We start from the raw sequence: 18,459 nt of genomic DNA, 5'->3' as shown, positions 1-18,459 counted from the left end.
GAGTTCACCTCCAGATGAACAGGTGACAGATGGATGGGGGAGGACGGAGCGATGAAGTGTCAGCACTGAGATGATACTGGGACAGCAGGAGCAGAGAAGCTCTTGTCTCCCATTTGTGTGCGCGCGTGTGTGTGTTGAGGAATGTTTTAGAGGAGACGTGAAAAAGAGAGACGTAGCTGTTACGGTGAGAATTGAATCTCTGACAGTTTAGTTCAGATCTCAACAGCCGATACTGATACACATCAACTGACACTTGGATGGGCTGTTTACAAAGATTTCTATACAGTCCGTGGAAGGGGCACGAGAAGCTTTCAGCCTTCACGGGCCATTTCGGTTTTTTCAAACATCTTTCAGAGCGTAATGCAACTGCTCACGAGGATGGGATGAGGATGGTAGTGATGATGATGATGATACTCACACCTCGTGTCATGGCCTCGTGCACAAACTCTCCTTCTGGATGAGTTGTTCAGGTTCTTTTGCTATTAGCTCGCTACGCCAGAAAAAAGAGAGTGTCAACGTCAGAGAGCCGCTTGTTGGGGGACTCTACTTCCTCTAAATCTACTTCCTCTTCTTTTCTGGACATGTCGGCATGATGCTTTTCAGCAGTGGCACGCAAACCGTTACATGACCGTCCTGAAGGTCATGATAAGCTTTTATATTTAATATTCATGAAATGTCTCAGATTGTCCGGTGGCCCGCGGTTCCCCATGCCTCTGGTCTATGAGACGGACGTACAGATAGACAGATACACTGATAGCGAGGCTATATTTCATGTCTGAACTTATTGCACTGACATATTTTTATAAGGTATGGAGTGTGTTGAATCATAAGAGTTCAAACTGGGGTATACCCACCCGGACCCCCTGCCCCCCACCCACCTTACTTTCTTATCAGGAATGATTGACCTGGCTTCAGTGTCTTTGAGCAAAACCCCAAAGGTGCTGCACTGTATGTGACCGTGACCTCTGACCTCTCCCCATGGGGAGGGGGGCATAGAAGTTAAAAGAAAATGGCAAAGGGATTGATTCCTGTCTAAGACATTTATCTCTTCCATCTCTCTGTCACACACACACACACACACACACACACACACACACACACACACCGGTTTCTCTGACACGTGACTTCTCTTACGGCTCACTTTCACCCCTCCCCTCTCCGTCGCTCTCACTTGCACCTGACCTCTACTCCTCCCGATCACTGTAGCAGTCATGTCCACACGAATGGATTCTTTTCAGAATGCCTAGTACTACATGATAATTTTTCCCAATGCGTTTGGTATTTCGCCGTGGAAACTTACAAAAACCTCCCGAATTGATCAGCTTGAATGTCTCAGGTGGACGTCTCTCCTTCTTACCTGCCCTTCCCATTGTGTTCTTCCTTCCTTTCTTCTCCTTTCTTCCTTCTCTCAACTCCTCCCCCCACACACCTCACCTTCTTTATCACTTTTCCCATCGCTCATTATTTCCCCACATTACCCTTTTATGTCCTTTATGCCACCCTTTATTTGGTTTAACAAATCAGAGCCCCCCCCCATCCTCTCTTCTATATGTCCTTCCTGTCTTCCCCTGTCTTCCCATCCATCACCCTGGCTCCTCCCCCCTGCCGACTCCCTCCCTCCTGTCGCTGTGCTTGTATATTGGCCTTATGACAGATAGATCAGTCACTGGCCACGTGCAGCTGAGTGCTTTGCATTAGTTATGCACACATGACTTTCAGACATCGTGGCTCCAGGTGTCTCTTCTTCTTACCTTCCTTTTTACTTCTTCCCCTTTTCAGTTTTTGTGTGTCGTTATGAACCATTTATGAGTCGCTGCCTAGGTTCCCTTCTCTTTTCCTCAAGGACTTTCATCCATTTGAAACGACTGGAAACTGGGATTTTATGTAACTAATTAACTCGTCATATTTTATTTGTTTAATCTTTATCTATCATTTATTCATACCTTTTGTATTTGTATGTATTTTTTACATTTTATCCTCATTTCATCAACTCCTGAGCGATCACAAACAGGTAAAATCAACTTCTAAGTCATCCATCCATCATCTTTACCGCTTTATCCTTTATCTGTTACAACCATTCCCTCTCACATTCACACCTAAATGGTCAATTTACAGTCTCCAATTAAGCTTACCTTGTGGATTTGACCCATTTTCTTTTTGGTATTGTACAGAACTTTCTTGTGTTGCCTTAAAAATGATCTCCAACCATAACTCAATGGTGCTCTTGAGCGTAGATCTGTTTTGCAAAGCAAACATTTTTGGGCATGTTATAGCAGGAAAGAGCAGCTGCATCTAATATTATATATAAAATGACTATATTCTACATATGAGCTCCAGTTCCCAGGTCTGGTATTGTGCATGCTGTGTCACTGGGACTCTTTAATTAACTGAGCTGAGCTCTGAGTTATTAGTAACAGCAGTATGACACATACAGAGTCACGTCTGCCAACAACAGGGTCTTTTGTCCTTTCTTACGTTTTTAACGTTTCATTTAATCACAGTATGTCTGATTTATGTAACCTGCTTTCTAACGCTGGCCTGACGGTGACTAAATCACTTCCTCTCCTCATATGGTTCTTTGAAAAATTTGCATCCGTGGCGTTTCCTCAATAGAGCCTCGAATTTATGGCCTTTTTATTTAATGGCTTATTTATGGCCTCTGATTGCTCAGATGAACTGCATGAAATATTTAAAGCAGTTTTTATGACTAGATGTTCAGATTTAATGACCAACACCTGACACTCGCATTCCGAACCCTTAATAATTTACATGCAAGTGTTTGTGACTGTAGTTTGTGACTAAATTCCCACACGACACACACATTCCTGCGTGTCATTAAAATGCATGTTCAGATATCGGTTGTGTCTGGCAGGGAACTTGACTTTTGTTTGGGATATAGTGAGACGGGGGAGGGAGCCCAGAATGTCCGCACGGGGTGATGACGTCAGGACCCGACTCTGAGGGACGGCCCTACCCAGCATGCTTTGCTTGTAGCATTTCTGCAGTGCTCATAAATATTGAAAGGTTATGAAAAGGGAGAGATAGAGAGAGAGAGAGAGAGAGAGAGAGAGAGAGAGGGAGGTTGCACAAAGCTGCGAGAGACGTGAGAATGAGAGAGAGAGAGAGAGGTTGAAGGAGTAATGACGGGGAATGAGTGGCTATGATGTGCAGCTGAGCAAATGAAGAAGTGCTTATGAATTCAGGAAGTCAGGGCTGCTTCACCCTGTCGCTCAGTTCTCTCTCATTATATTGTTTTCTGTGCTGCAGGCAGAAGTGCTCACAACAGAAATTGAGCGAAATTGAGAATCAGACGGATGAGTTGAAAGGGACATTTTTTTTCCACATGGGCCAAATCTTCCAAAGGCAATTAAAATGTTCAGTAAAGGCAGAAAGGTGTGTTTCTATGGAAGGTATGGCTGGAGATGTGGGCGATTAATCTATAGAGACCGGAGAGCAAGAAACAAATTCCCACGTTGCGTAATGCGATTTAACACATCCTGCGAATATCCGCCGCTTTTATGTCGGACGCGGACGTCGGTGACGTGGGGAGGATCTCCACGCTGCTCGGCTTTCGCGACGTGGCACCACGAGAATAAGCGAGTGGCCCGAAATTCGCTCCTACTCGCGCCTTTGCATCGATTTTGCGTGTAGTCATGTTGCCCTAAAAATGTTCGTTTGGCGAGAATGCACCATAAAGAAATTCAATGGAAGAATGATAAATTATAGTTTAAAGCAGAAGTGGGAATGTTGGGAAACCCACCATTCGCGTGTCGTCGGCAGGTCTTACATCTTGGCACATATCCCTGAATAATACGGTGCCGCTCGCTTTCTACCTCGACTGTGTTAACCATGAATGTGTGCATACAGTATGTGTGTGCGTGATGTGCATGGAGTTAGACATCAAGACATATGTACAGAAACAAGGGGGGGAAAAGCATGCTTTGATTGTAACGGGTCGCTGAAGCATTGGCCTGACAGATTCTATAAATATTTCAGATGCTCTGTTTTAGCACAGGCAGAGGAGAAGACAGGGGGAAGATCCTTGTTTGAATGTGTCTCGTCATTGTCGCACCAGAAAGGAGGCATTTGGATCACTGCACGGTATAATAATATCTCAACAAATCATTCAATCTTTCATTCAATCTTCAACTCCTGTTTTCATGTTTGAGACAATGAGCAACCGTAAGCGCCGGAGGTGAGCATTGGCCGACGTGTTGGACTTGGGCCGGTGTTTGTTCTAACTGTGGGATGCTGAAACGAGACGCTGATGTGAAAATGACTTGAACGTTCGCTGTTGGCCGCAGCCTCCACGCAGATACTTCACCTGTCGTATAAGCGTTTGCTTGGGTAGATGCACCACTGGGCTTCTCTTAACAGACTGATGTTCAGAAAGAAGTTCCGGACAGAACTGAAGAGTTCAAGGTTCGGGCCAAACAAGGGAGGCGTGAAAGCGCAAGTTCATAGGCCTTCGCACTATTTGTTCATCATAGGTAAACTGGCTTTCTTTGTCAAATTGTACTGCAGACAGTGTCTTTTAACGAGCCATTTATTGTTAATGAAGTCTTATATTTTCCATTTTTTGACAAGAAGATAAAGTTCAGCCACTGGAAAAATGGCCTTTAGTATCAAAATTACATTTCCTGCATATTTGACCTCACATCTGTTTCTACACACGTTTGCATCACTGGAAATGTGTGTCTGTTGTGTATTTGTGTATCTCGTTCTCACAGACTCCTGTCATCCATCCATCCATCCACGTTGAATCAACTGGACCCTTATTGATTTTTTCATTTTCAGAGCCAATGACATCATCTTACCATAGACATGCTGTGAAGTTGATCCACCTTCCTTTGCAACGCGTTAAATTATTACGGCTAATTTGCACGTTGCTTCTCTTTAATACATGCGTATTCACTGGGTTTGGAATTGATGATTAAAATCATGAGCACTCCTGAAACTGAAGGATGCTTCGGGTAAAGCCTGATGTGCAATATGCAGCTTCCTTTTACGACGCGTTACGTATTTACGCTTATTGACACTCTAAATCTCTAAATATGTTCATGCCCACACATTTGTTTTTGCTTTTTTTTTCATTTTGTAGTACTCATGACTGTGAGAAGGGATTTCACCGCAGACGCCTGCGAGGCTCCTGCTTCTCAGTTTCCTGCTGTCAGGGCCTGCACATCGCCGCTCGTCTCGGCTGTATGTGTAAAATCTGTGAGGCTCTCTGCATCGTTATATTTCGTGTCTCTGCCTTCCTGAGATTTTTGCTCTGGAATCTGTCTTTTAGTAATAGAAGCGGGTCTTTGTTTAAACCCATGGGGGTTCATTACTGTGATCCATCTCCCTCCGTTTCGGTGCCAGCACTAACACACTGTGGCGTGTGTGTGTGTGTGTGTGTGTGTGTGTGTGTGTGCAGCTATTTTTAGTTTCAGTTTGCGCGTGCGTGCGAGTGTTTGTAGGTAATTTGTCTCCATATGCATTTGCTTTTAGCCTTGTGTGAATTGAGTTTCTTGTTCGCGCTCACGATGACAAATGGTCACAATTTTCCCCGTCCAGACCTATAATCTACGACTCACTGTCCACCGGTATTCATCACAATACTCCACTAAATATGCTGCTTCAGCTCCTGCACCGGTTTAAACCTTTCCTTTGATTCTCCAGCCACTGCTGCCTATTCCAGTTTCTTCATCTTTCTGTAGAGATGGATCTGTGTCTGGCATTTAAGTGTTGAGTGAGATATTGAGATACCTTTACTCTATATGTCCATTTCTTTGTTTTTACACCCATTCTCTCCCTCTTATTTTTCTATTTAGTGATGTCAGACGGTGATAAGTCTTACATCATTACTGGTACACATTGGCACATATTATCCCCTGAGTTGTTTTTTCGCCGCAGAGAAGAAGATTGTTACTTTGAGACAGACATAAATGCTTAATAATAAGTTTTAAGTAACTTTTCAGGTTCAGTTTCTGCTGAAAATATAAGCAATCCTGGTGAATGGGCCTTTTCCTTGTCATATTTTTCATCCACCTTGATTCAGAGTTATGATGATATCTGATCTATATTCACGGCGTATTATATTCTGAGAAAAAAAACTAATAATTTTCTGACGTTAAATTCGTACATTTATGAGAAAATAAACTTGGATATTATCAGAGATTTGGGTGGTAAATCTACAAGAAGAAAGTCGCAAATCTACAAATTTACAAATCAACAAATCACAAACGGATGGGGAACAAAAATATTACAGCCTTGGCAGAGGGAGAGAGTGCTCTGATGACGACGCACCAGATTCAGTGTCACGCTCCATTTTACACCAACATTTGCAATTATGTCAAATTATGAAGAAAGTAGCAAAAAATGCTCCACACACAATACACTGTAAATTATCTAATAAAAGAGACCATGTCAATATGAAAAGAAGCAGAATTCTGTGAGTCTCTCAGGCAAAACGTTGCTCACCTTCCTTTTCTGCCAATTTCATAATCAACAGGGTTGATTATGAAATTAAGGGCTGACACTGAAAAGACCTGAACTTAAACGCACTCTTTCCCGTGCTCGTGGTAGTGAAGTGTGGTCGCAGCAGGCCGAAGTGCGAAGGAGACGAGATGCATGTTGAAATGTGACGAGAATCCTCAACTTGAAGTGACACGAGGACTCGGAGGTGACTGCGGCTGTCGCCACAATAAGTACACATACGCAGCTTTCCGTCAGTGGCTTCTGTCAGAGAACCATCGAATCCCTCCCGCACGGAGAGTTTGTGATATTCATTTATGGACTGTCTGCTCCTCAGCCCCTCCCAAAAAATCATGACTGAAGAAAAACAGTGCAAGTATGAGGTCCGGAGACAAAAGCGAGAACCCTGCGATGGTGACAACGAAATCACTCCTGACATATTCTGATCATAAATCTTTCTGAAGAATTCAAATCACCGTCTCAAGCCATTCAATCTGTCATATTATACATGTGAAGTTTACACCGCCAAGCGGTTTATATAACAGCTTACACTGAGTGTGACTCAATTCTTTCTATCTTCTTTTTTTAAATATTCTCCCTTTTAAGGGATGAGTTGTTATTCATCTTGTGAGACTGGTTTCTCTCAACCTAGTTTCTTCCACTTGCTCGTCTTGACCAGGTGTCTGTCTTTTTAACATTATGTTTGTGTACGTGTGTGTATGTGCCCAAAACGTATTTGCTTATTATAGAAATGCACAGATGATAAATTCCCCACGTTTATGGTTATGGCGGTTTTGATCCATTGTCCTCTGCCTCCGTATTAATATCTGACGTCTCTGCCTCTTCTGGCTTTTGTAATATCTACTTTTCTTTTCTTCTTCTTTTTTTTTCGTCGAAAAGGAATCTATTTTAGGCTCAGCACGAAGCGTACGGGTCTGTCTGTTATCAGAGTATTAAATCCGATTTCTGTTTGTGTGCTGTTAGCCCCATTTAGCATATTACCTGTATACGTGTGGCCTTACAGATGTGAATAAACATATAGAATAAAATGTTTTATAATTATTTTTAATTAAATGAATCATATGCCAATATTGCATGCATCTTCGAAGGAGGTGGAAGTAAAAATTGCATAGCTTGAAAGCTTTCAATAAGATTAACAGCAATATTGACACACGCCATGTGTGTGTTCTGCATTAATCATTAACCACTTGGTGTATTTGGCTCCTGTATGTGTTTATAAGAAGTCAAAATTGTGTGTTTTCATGCGTGTAGCTACACGCCTGTAAATCCAGGACACGGTAAACTCCAGTCACGCACCTGCAAGTCGAAACTGGGGTCATACAGAATGAATTCTGAATCGGTGATACCTGTTAGATTTGGCGGTGATAATTTCAAGGATTTTATGTTATCATGCCTCATGTTGTTTGTTGTCTCTGCCATCAACTGTCCGCTCTCTTGTTGTATCTTGGCGGGTGTGTGTGTCGTCCCCTCGGCTCACGTGGGTCAGCGCCGACCGACCTGTGGGCTCTGAGAGTTTGGCCGAAGCCTGAGGAATAACGCTCTTTAATAACAGCGTAAATAAGATGTGCACATTGTTTCTTCGACATTTTGTTTGTGTCCTCGTCAGCTGCCGCAGGGGCTTCTTAATGCATTGTGAAAAAGTCTTGAAGGTACAGGACCAGGTAATATGCTCACTTGATGTTGGCTGATGTGGAGTGGATTTCCCTCTACACAGCATTTCATTGACTTGTTACATCTGGCATATTTGGAAGACTGATATACATGACGTGTGCAATATGGTACGTATCCAAATGAAAAATCCAGGTCTTGTGGATTTAAACGTGGTTTCTTAGGCGACTGATGGGCCTTGGTGGAGGTATGCACGCTACATCATCGTCCTAGTTTTTATGTTTTATGTGATATTAAAATGTTTTTTTTTCCTTTTTTCCACTTTAATCACTTGATTGTCTGTAAGATTACGTCATCCCCACTATTTTTGACATTTAAAAGTTGCTGGAAATGTTGCACATAAGAGTCGTCCACAATTGCTGCTTTTGGACCCTTGTCTTTAAAAATCTCACCTTGAACATTTATTTAAAAAAAACGAAATTAAGATTATTAAAATTCTGACTCTCTCCCCCCTAAACTTCAAAACTGTCTCATCCATTAGTTTCAATGAACCATGAAGTGTGAAGCTGACATTTAAGCAAACTTTTGGTTTTCTGAGTCACGTTTTCTTTCTAGTAGAACAGAAAATCAGAAATCGAAATTGCGCCCTGGCAGTGAATTGGCCTCACACTGTGTCTCCTGTCTTCAATCGTAAAATTCTTGCAGCAGTCACCTGAGGCTGTAGCCTCTGAGATAAAGTGTGACATACTCTTCATGACCACACGCTGCTGCTTTTGGCCCGGGGATCACGTCTCAAAATGTTTTAGGACCCTGAACACACATTAGACGCCTCATGCGTTGTCCAAGGCATCTCTTCTGAATTGAGATTGTGCTCTTATGTTATTTTATTGATCTTGTATTGACTTCTAGAGTACGTTCGGAAAGATAAAGTGAGGAACCACCGATGGCGATTGTCAATAGATGTGAGAAGACATAGTTGGATGTGTGAGCGAGAGAGAGAGAAGAAGAAGAGGGAGCAGGTAAAGGAAAATCTGATTTCGGCTCAGGCAGGTGAGGTGCAGCGAGTATTCGTACAGTACTGAGTGATGAATATAGCGAGGGCGTTTCAATAATACAATAACTATTTAGTGTAAAATTACCCTATGATTTCAGATGCAGTAGAACTGAACTGCCAGAGGCAGATTTTCTAGCTCTGTGATGGATGGGAGAGTATGAAAGGAAGGAAAGATGGAGGGAGGGAGCGACGGTCGTGACGGTGGTGGAGCAAAGAGGGAAATGGATTCGGGCCCGACAGCAACATGAACACCAGAATGAGTTTGTGGACGGCGGTGCCAGACTTTCAATTTTTCTCCAATATGTGGTCAGCTCATGACTCATGGGCTGTTGTTGCCTCAAAACACACACGCACGCGCACACACACACACACACACGCACGCGTGTGGCCGGCACTCATTAACAAGATCATATTTCATATGATAAATGCCCACAGAAATGATGTGGTTCATGAAGCAGAGCAGGGCGGAGTCATGGGGACGAGGAGGAGGAGGAGGAGGGAGGCAGGTGGAGGCTGTGATCAGTGACATATCATCAACACGCACACACGCAAAAAAATTTAGGATATTTACTGTGATATTAAAAATTGAATGAACATGAACATGAATACATGTTTTGCCCATTTCCCCCGTTTTAAAATATTCATTGTGCGACAGACAGCGAATAAAACACACACACACACACACACAGTACCAACGCTCTGGAAAGTGGAGAGGCTGCTGTCAGCGGCTGTTTGAAGTCCTGTCCCTCAGTTCTCTTATGCTGAGTAATGTCTACGGCTCTCATGTTCAAAGCCGAGAGATGAGATGAGTGAAAAGATCGCGTAGCTACCAGGCCACTTAGCGATGGGATGCGAGCGCTGAAGAAAATAGAGGCACACAAACGCCAAAGGAGACTAGGATTTCAACGAAAAGTATGTTTAATATACTGTGACTTTAAAAAGCATCCGGACCCTTTGTTCTATTTAAGTTAGTGGGCTAACTGACAACATGGCTTCTTGGTGTAGCACACACTGTAAAAACATGCTGATTTTTGCTTGAATTTTTTGTAAAATTAGGATTTGATCTACAAAATGGCAAAGGAGCCCACTTGAGGAGTTGTTGTTTGGAGACGGGAGTCGAGCAGCTAATCATTGGAGTACATAAATATACATTTTTTAAAAGACAGTTGAAGTTGCGGTAAAATGAGACGGAGGTTATTGTAAAAGCGAGTTCACTTGTTTGTATGTTTGATTCAAAATCGAATAGGCCGCACGACGTCATTCACACAGACAAAAGATCACTGGCTCGTGTTGCATCAACACAGATAAGAGATGTGAGAGGAGTAAAATAAACGAGAAAAAAACCCCGAGTCTCAGTCGCTGGGAAAAGGGCAGGCGTGTGTTTCAGCAGTTCGGTATAATTAAAGCGCTTAAGAGTAACGGCTCAAACAGATTGGTAAAGCTGCCGGTGCCAGAGGTGGAAAGGGGGGGGGGGGGGGGTCAAGAGTACAGTACATTACGCAGGGTTTTCCCTCTTCAGGGCATTGGAAACGTCTCATTGTGCAGGTCAGCTGCATTACACTGTTGGCTGATGAATGAATTCAGTCGTGGGCGTACAAACACACACACACGCACACACACACACACGCACACACACACGCACACACGCACACACACACCACAGGCTCTTTTCCCTCTGAGACGAGGCAGGCAGACAGCGGCGCTCGTGGCGAAGTGCGCTCGGCTATGAACGCCTGCCAAGCTCGCCGTGTGGGCGAAGCTCGACGGCAACAAGTCTGACATCTCTCTGGCCTCTTCGCGGGGGGCCGGTGAGACGGCGAGTCGCGGTATCCTGTTTCCCTGCCGTGTGTCTCGCCTTTTAAGCGATTTGGGTTTTTTTCTCCAATATTGAATCGGAATACAGTTTGTAACCCGACTGGGGCTTTTAGTGCAACTTTGTCCCCATGTGGAGATGCAGACGGGGATGGTATTTGTACAGGACGAGGTTTCGTCCTGCTCCGCAACAGTGGTCCTGCCTTCCATGTTGAGTTTTTTACGTGTGTAGATCTGTATTCTCCTCCTCTCCTTTCCTTTTGGTTATTTAACGTGTCCTCTTATCCGTTGCAGGCTGATGCGTCCACCAGCTTCCTGCGCGCAGCTCGTTCAGGGAACCTGGACAAGGCTCTGGATCACATCAAGAACGGACTCAACATCAACATAGCCAATCAAGTAAGATGGATTCGATCGGCATCCGCCACAAGACCGTGTCATTTCGTATCCAGATAAGACAACGCGTCACGGTGTAGCCGCACTTCCTGTAAAATGTACCGCTAATGGAAATCGGGGGCCACGTCCTCAGCTGTTATCTCCTGTCCGTCTTCTTGATTCGTTGCCATGTGAACGCGTCGCAGGCGGCGTCCTCGCAGCGTCTGTGTCTGCAGTTTGTTGTGAGCAGTTTACCGGTCCTTTCGTGGTTCTCATCCATCGAGTCTCTCGGCGCTGTTCCGTGGTGTTTGAGCCTGTCGAGGACAGCGATCACGTGGTCACCCGCTGCGACGTCCCCCGTCGGTTTGGGAACTTCCGTTTTGAAACCTCCAACAGCGCCATCTTGGTTTTAATGAATAAGTCTCCAGCGTAGTTAGCAAAATATAGATTCCTGGTCCCTGTCAGACTTATCGTCCCCCAAAACCATGTGAATGCACGGGACAGAATTTGCTCCGGTTTTAGGAACAGACTCCTCATCTGGTTTGTTGGAGACCCCCCTCCATTCATCCTCATTGTTTGTGTTGCCTTCATGCACATTCCCTGCCTGCATCTGTGGAGTGTGAAAGAACTCAAAAGCACCCACCAGAGCGATTTGTGACACAATGAAACAAACAAACACATGGAATTTAATTTAGAAAAACAGCAGCAACTGCACAACAATATCAGCTCCGAGCATCACAGTAAATCCAACATTTTGACATTTTTAATATGAAGAGATTAAACTGACTCCAGAATATTTCCCTCATGTGTTTTTATTGTTTCTGTCAGTTCCCTAACATTGCCGTTGGCCTTTTAACTCACGTGTAAATCCAGTGGCTGGATACAGCCGTACTCACTCTCCATGCTCGTACTCTCGAGGAGTCACAATCCATTCTGCAAATGAGAACTCGCGGATTAAGTAGCCATGAATATTAATACGGACATATTAAACTGTTATTACAGGGTAAAAAATGTAACATTCCTGCTGAAGCCCATGTCCATCACAGGGGCAGAGCGAGGCAAGAGAACGGGTCGGTAATGTTGCTCCACTGGTTCTGGCCTAGATTGTATTTTTTTTTATACAGTTGGGCAGAAATTCATAACACTTTATATGATCTTTTCCCTGAAACCACCTTCCAGTTCATTCCCTCATGTCCAGCGGCAGCTTATTGGAGAAAAAGGGAAACTAAGTTAAACAGTAATTTGTCTGGTTTCACTGGTTCCTTTACTCTTTGCCCTCTGGCTCACCTTTGGTTCAGATCATGGAATACTACACTGCGAGAGGCAACGCTGACTTTGGAATAATATGTATAACTGTATAAAAGACTAATATATATTAATACAACCTTTTTGCTGTGACCATAAGAAGCAAAGGGTCTTATAATCTCAGTCAAGATGTTTGGGATAATCCTGAGAGCATGATTTTAAAAATAAATAAGGTCTAAACCATCATCAGATTGTTCTCAACAAAATCAGAATATGTGCTGCTGGACCGGATTAATTTGATCAATTCAGTGGATGAGTTTCTCTCAGTCTCTGCAGAGGGAACTGACGAGCACTGAGAAGAAGCTAATTATGAATAAAAAAAGAATCACCACGTCTCTGCCTCTTGCAATAAATGTGTGAGAAAGAACGGCCACACAGTGGGAACGAATTGTGAACGGAGAAAGAAGAAAATGTGCAAAGTCTAGTCTTCGTCTTTACTGGAATATTAGAAAGCACCACGACCCGCCGTGATCTCACTGTATTCTGAATGAGAGGCAAAAATAATAAAAAAAAGACCGAAAAGAAAATGAATAATTCACAACTCCCAGAGAGTCCTTAATCTCTGCCATTGTGTGTAAAGTGGCGTACATACATAATTTATTAAATTCGATTATAGTTCCTTTAATCTTCGGCCCGACTCGCTGCTCGCTTACATCCTGTTGCGTCATGACCACAACACAACAGCTCCAGTGTCACGAGGGACAAACGTGAAAGTGTGTGTGCGTGTCAGTCGCTCGTCAGTGTGTGTTGTGTGCTGTAGTGGCAGTCAGATGGAAGTCTGGGCATTAAGAATGAAAGACCAGCTCCCTCTGTGTGTGTTGTTCTATTTATACAAACATCACACACACATGCACACACACACTGACACACACACACAGAAAAGTGGAAAGACAGTGATAGATTCATTCAATTCATTCAATTTTATTTGTATAGGGCCATATCCCAACATACATTGTCTCAAGGCACTTTGAGAAAGGGAAAGGGGAGACAGACGACTACTGGAATAAAAAAGAAATGTACATTTTTAACATGTATTAAAATTGTAATCAACTAAATAATAACTATCGATACGACCCACAATAATTCCATGTCATTCCCACAACCGTGTCATCAGTGATATTTTCGAGTTTGTGTTGTTATGTTATCGGCTTCAGTCGCACATCGATGTCCACGCACTGGGTTTAACAGTGTGTGTGTGTGTGTGTGTGTGTGTGTGTGTGTGTCCATCACTCTGTTTATGCCCGCTGCGAAGGCCATGTTTCCCATTTGAATTGGGTGACACTGCAGTATGATGGGAAGCCTGAGAGAGGAGCCGGGTGGCTCGTGAAGCCCCCTGGTGGCCACATTGGTCACACGCACGTGAACGACTCGAGGGCAGCCAGAGAGAAAAAGACGAGACAATGAGACCGAAAAACGGACCACTGAGATGGAACAGTTGTCTGCCAGACCCTCCCCTCCCCTCCCTTTTCCTCCAGCAGGTTGTTCATGTTGTCAGAACCGAGTCCAACAGTCCGAGTCCTACAGTCCGAGTCCTACAGTCTGAGTCCAACAGTCCGAGTCCTACGGTCCGAGTCCTACGGTCCGAGTCCTACGGTCCGAGTCCAACAGTCCGAGTCCTACAGTCCGAGTCCTACAGTCCCGGCTGATTTATCAATTATTTTTGGAGATACAGTAACTAGACGAGTGGTGTTCTGCACAGCTGGAGCAGACGGGGCATATGTTGCACTGCTCACGAGGGGCGTGACGCTGAGGGACACAGTGTGTTTCCTTTATCCTCATGCTTCTTAAATGTCCGCCTGTAATTTGGTTGCATTCAAAACAGGTGGAAAATTGAAAACTGGAGTTTTGATGATGTTCTGCACCAGAAATGCACAACGCAAAGACCGTGGTACTGATTATGTCAATTCTTAAAAAGGGGTGAGATGTGTCTATGTTGGCGGCTGGAGCCAACGCCACAGTGACACAAGGCGGAGGAGGGGACGAGGACACAGGTGGCCAACGATGGCTTTGGCAGGAATGTATGGAGATTTCTGAGCCGTCTTTGCACAGATCACTTCCATTAATTCATTCAGGAAGGTAGCAGATGGTACTCACTGCTGTGTACAGTATTTTTTTTTTTATCACTCCATCTCACAAGAGCTTGGCATGTCTCGTTATGTTGCCCTGAGAGATTTTCAGTTCCGACTGTGATTAATAATAATCCTGATTATTAACCCGATTGCCATTACTGAAGCTCTGAGACAAAGATGCTATGTTCAAGAGTTTATTACCACGACTTGTCCATATTTTAATGTGATTTTATTACCCTATATGTTTACTCTAATTGTAATGTTTTTCCCCCATTAAGAATGGTCTCAACGGGTTACACCTGGCCTCGAAAGAAGGTCACGTCAAGATGGTTCTGGAGCTGCTACACGCTGGCATTGAGCTGGAAGCCACCACCAAGGTACGTTGTCCTTTCGTGTTCACGCTCGTTCTCCAGAGAACTGAAATGAACGAAGCAGCTTTGGCTCAGCTCATGGGCTTGTTCCAGTTCATAGATTTACTAATATGAACTATTAAATAGATATTGTATAGATCTGTGGTTCAGTTGAACTGCAGCTAGCATCCATGAGGACATCCATCACCTGACAACCGTATCCACCAACGCTTGGACAGTTTAGTAAAATTACTGCTGAGCCTCTGGCCTGCAATAAAAATACGATTTTAAAACAATGTGATATTCAAGAATTAAAAACACGTTAAAAGAACTAGATTATTTAAATATTCAGCATATATATGTAAAATTACAAATATTCTGTAGTAGGGGTTTTATCGTCATAAAGTACAAGAAGAGATTCAATCCTTTTTCTCACTAATCCTTCACCTATATTTACTAACTAGTAGAATCAGTTTTCGTTGAAAAGAATCATGTATTTCACAGTTTTCTCATCCATTAAAACAGGTATATGCAATGTTTATGCAGAGTCAATTTTCTTGTGTTTTTTCCCCAAAACTTTTCGTTTAATTATTTACAGTGTGGGTGTTTTGCTTCTCATTTAGCTTAGCACTTAGAATTAGAACAAATTTTGCTGCTTTCATCAGCAAAAAACAGTTCATAATTTATTTTTTGGCTGGATTCAAAACACTAGATATAGTTCAGAATCAAGTTCTAAGTGCAGAGGTCAAGGTCATTAGTTTTTCAGTTGTTTTCCTCTCATTCACTCTATTTTCATCTCTCACCCTCTGTGTGCGTGTGTGTGTGTGTGTGTTTATGTGTTTATGTGTGTGTGACCTCCAGAAAGGGAACACTGCTCTCCATATCGCTGCACTGGCGGGGCAGGAGAAAGTGGTGGCTGAGCTCGTCAACTACGGTGCCAACGTTAATGCCCAGTCACACGTGAGTCACCGCGAGCTGTGAGCGAGAGAAGAGTGTGTGTGTGTGTGTGTTTGTGTGTGCGTTATTGTGCTAGTGTATATGACACATCTGCAGCAGAGTTCTCCATATATTTACGTACAATATCTCCAAGTGCAATGTACTTGTGTGTGTGTGTGTGTGTCCTTGTAAAGGTAAACACCAGTGAATTATTTATGTCTCCAGGTCGGTGTTTGTGTGTGTGTCTTTTTTCTGCCAGCACATCTCGTAATAAGGGCTGAGGTCTCCATCGTTGTGTGATTTTCATGTATTTTTGCCGCTGCAGAAAGGGTTCAGTCCTCTCTACATGGCAGCGCAGGAGAATCACTTAGAGGTGGTCAAGTTCCTGCTCGAGAACGGAGCCAATCAGAGTCTCCCAACCGAGGTACGTGTGTCCTCAAACTGCCTGTTTGACATTGGGTTTGTCCGACGTTTTCCCCGAGTAGCCACATTGATGATAAGTGATTAGCTCCTTGAGCATCGGCGGTTGGCACGTTGCAGAAAAGGCCGGTTTAGCAAAGTGAACCACTGCTCAAGTCCTAAAATCTCATTTTATCAAAACAAGCCACTTAACCTGCAAATGTCAAAGCTGCTATTTGTGCCGGCTGCAATTATAAATATTGTGGGATAGTTTTCTGATTGAAACCCATTTCGTGCTTTCCAAGTCCATTTGTTTGTTGTGCATGAAAAAAAATGCTTTTGACATTTTTCCTAAAATTGTTTGATAATGGAATATTTGTAGGTATAATTAAATGTGGATTTGTGGTTTTCTCAAAAAGTTATGTTTGGCTTCTTTTTTTAATGAAAAATGTCAAAATGCTTTTGGCATTTTTCCTAAAATTGTTTGATAATGGAATATTTGTAGGTATAATTAAATATGAATTTGTGGTTTTCTTAAAAAGTTATGCTGGGCTTTTTTTTTATGCCCGGTTGGCTGGGGGTGGCTCAGGATGTATAGAGGTCATCCACAAACCAGAAGGTCGGTGGTTCGAACCCCTGCTTCCCCCAGTCCACATGCTGAATGTGTGTATGAATAGGCGAATGTGACTTTCACAATCTCCGTCTCAGGATGGCTTCACTCCGCTGGCCGTAGCCCTGCAGCAGGGCCATGAAAACGTCGTGGCGCTGCTCATCAACTACGGCACCAAGGGCAAGGTCCGCCTCCCCGCACTGCACATCGCCGCGCGGAACGACGACACGCGGACCGCCGCAGTGCTCCTGCAGAACGATCCGAACGCCGATGTACTCAGCAAGGTGAAGAAAGAGATCAACGGGGATTTGTTTGTGCGAGTGAAAAGAAAACCCTCTAATCCAATATCACAAAATATTACAATTTATGTAATCCCTGAACTGTTGCATAATCTGTGTCATGTACTTCCTCACCTTGCTTTTTTCACAGTGATATTAATAGATTGTAATTAAGCGTGTTTACACTCGTGTTCCTGCGCTCTTCAATCGTGTCTCTCCCTCTGCAGACTGGTTTCACGCCTCTCCACATCGCAGCCCACTATGAGAACATGAGCGTAGCCCAGTTGCTGCTGAACAGAGGAGCCAATGTAAACTTCACGCCCAAGGTGAGTTCGTCTCAGCCGCAAGCAAAAGTATTAAATGGCGGTAAGTTCAAACATTCTGTGCAGAGAGAAGATAGTAAAATGGAAAATAAAGGAATAGTGACTGTTATATTTTCCCTATATATGTCGTTGTTGTAATAGAACAATGTCCATTATACTTTTGTACATTTTTTGTCCCCCTCTGCTTCCCTAGAATGGCATCACGCCCCTTCACATAGCTTCCAGGAGGGGAAATGTGATGATGGTCAGACTACTGCTGGACAGAGGAGCGCAGATTGATGCCGTAACAAAGGTAGAGAGTGGCATTTTGTCAGTTATGCAACAAAGCCCCTCCACAGCCCACAATCTGTTATCCTCCCTGCTAGTGTCCTCCTTCCTGTCTCTAACGTGGTTTAACACTTTCCCGAATGACTCCTTCACCTCCTCATCTCCCTGCAGGATGAGCTGACTCCTCTGCACTGTGCTGCCAGGAATGGCCATGTCCGCATTATTGAGCTCCTGCTGGAACACGGTGCTCCCATCCAGGCTAAAACCAAGGTGTGTGACTAATGAGACACTGCGACGATTATCCCTGGAAAGCTTCGCAGTCAGTCTTTCCAAATGATCCACTGTGTTAAATCACGACGTCTTGACGCCGCGGCCTGTTAACTGAGCACTTTAAATTTGAACCACGTCAGCCCGCGGAGTGATTATCATCCCTCCGAGGACTCTGCTTTCCTGAACATGGGGAAATTGAATCGTTTGGCAGTGACACATGCACAGGAATTTATTTTGGCAACATTGACAAATCTTTCTCCATCTCCTGTCTCCGCCATCTCCTTTTCATTTTCTCCGCCCTCTGTCCCGTTCTGTGTCTCCTGCAG

General features: G+C 43.8%; 1 protein-coding gene across 9 annotated transcripts in view; it reads left to right on the top strand.

Annotated features, from left to right (window-relative positions):
* ank1b (ankyrin 1, erythrocytic b) overlaps nt 1–18,459 on the top strand; it is a 62,165-nt gene that overhangs the window by 15,730 nt on the left and 27,976 nt on the right. For all 9 annotated transcript variants that reach the window (XM_035608358.2, XM_035608361.2, XM_035608359.2 and 6 more), the window contains exons 2-9: nt 11,249–11,350; nt 14,979–15,077; nt 15,912–16,010; nt 16,312–16,410; nt 17,094–17,279; nt 17,501–17,599; nt 17,790–17,888; nt 18,035–18,133. In XM_035608358.2, the coding sequence (XP_035464251.1) occupies nt 11,249–11,350; nt 14,979–15,077; nt 15,912–16,010; nt 16,312–16,410; nt 17,094–17,279; nt 17,501–17,599; nt 17,790–17,888; nt 18,035–18,133 (882 nt within the window). The remainder of the gene's footprint in view (nt 1–11,248; nt 11,351–14,978; nt 15,078–15,911; nt 16,011–16,311; nt 16,411–17,093; nt 17,280–17,500; nt 17,600–17,789; nt 17,889–18,034; nt 18,134–18,459) is intronic.

The sequence above is a fragment of the Scophthalmus maximus genome, chromosome 20 (assembly GCF_022379125.1).
Source record: "Scophthalmus maximus strain ysfricsl-2021 chromosome 20, ASM2237912v1, whole genome shotgun sequence".
Taxonomy (NCBI): domain Eukaryota; kingdom Metazoa; phylum Chordata; class Actinopteri; order Pleuronectiformes; family Scophthalmidae; genus Scophthalmus; species Scophthalmus maximus.
Note: the sequence above shows the minus strand (reverse complement) of the source record. Positions and strands in the feature narration are given on the sequence as shown.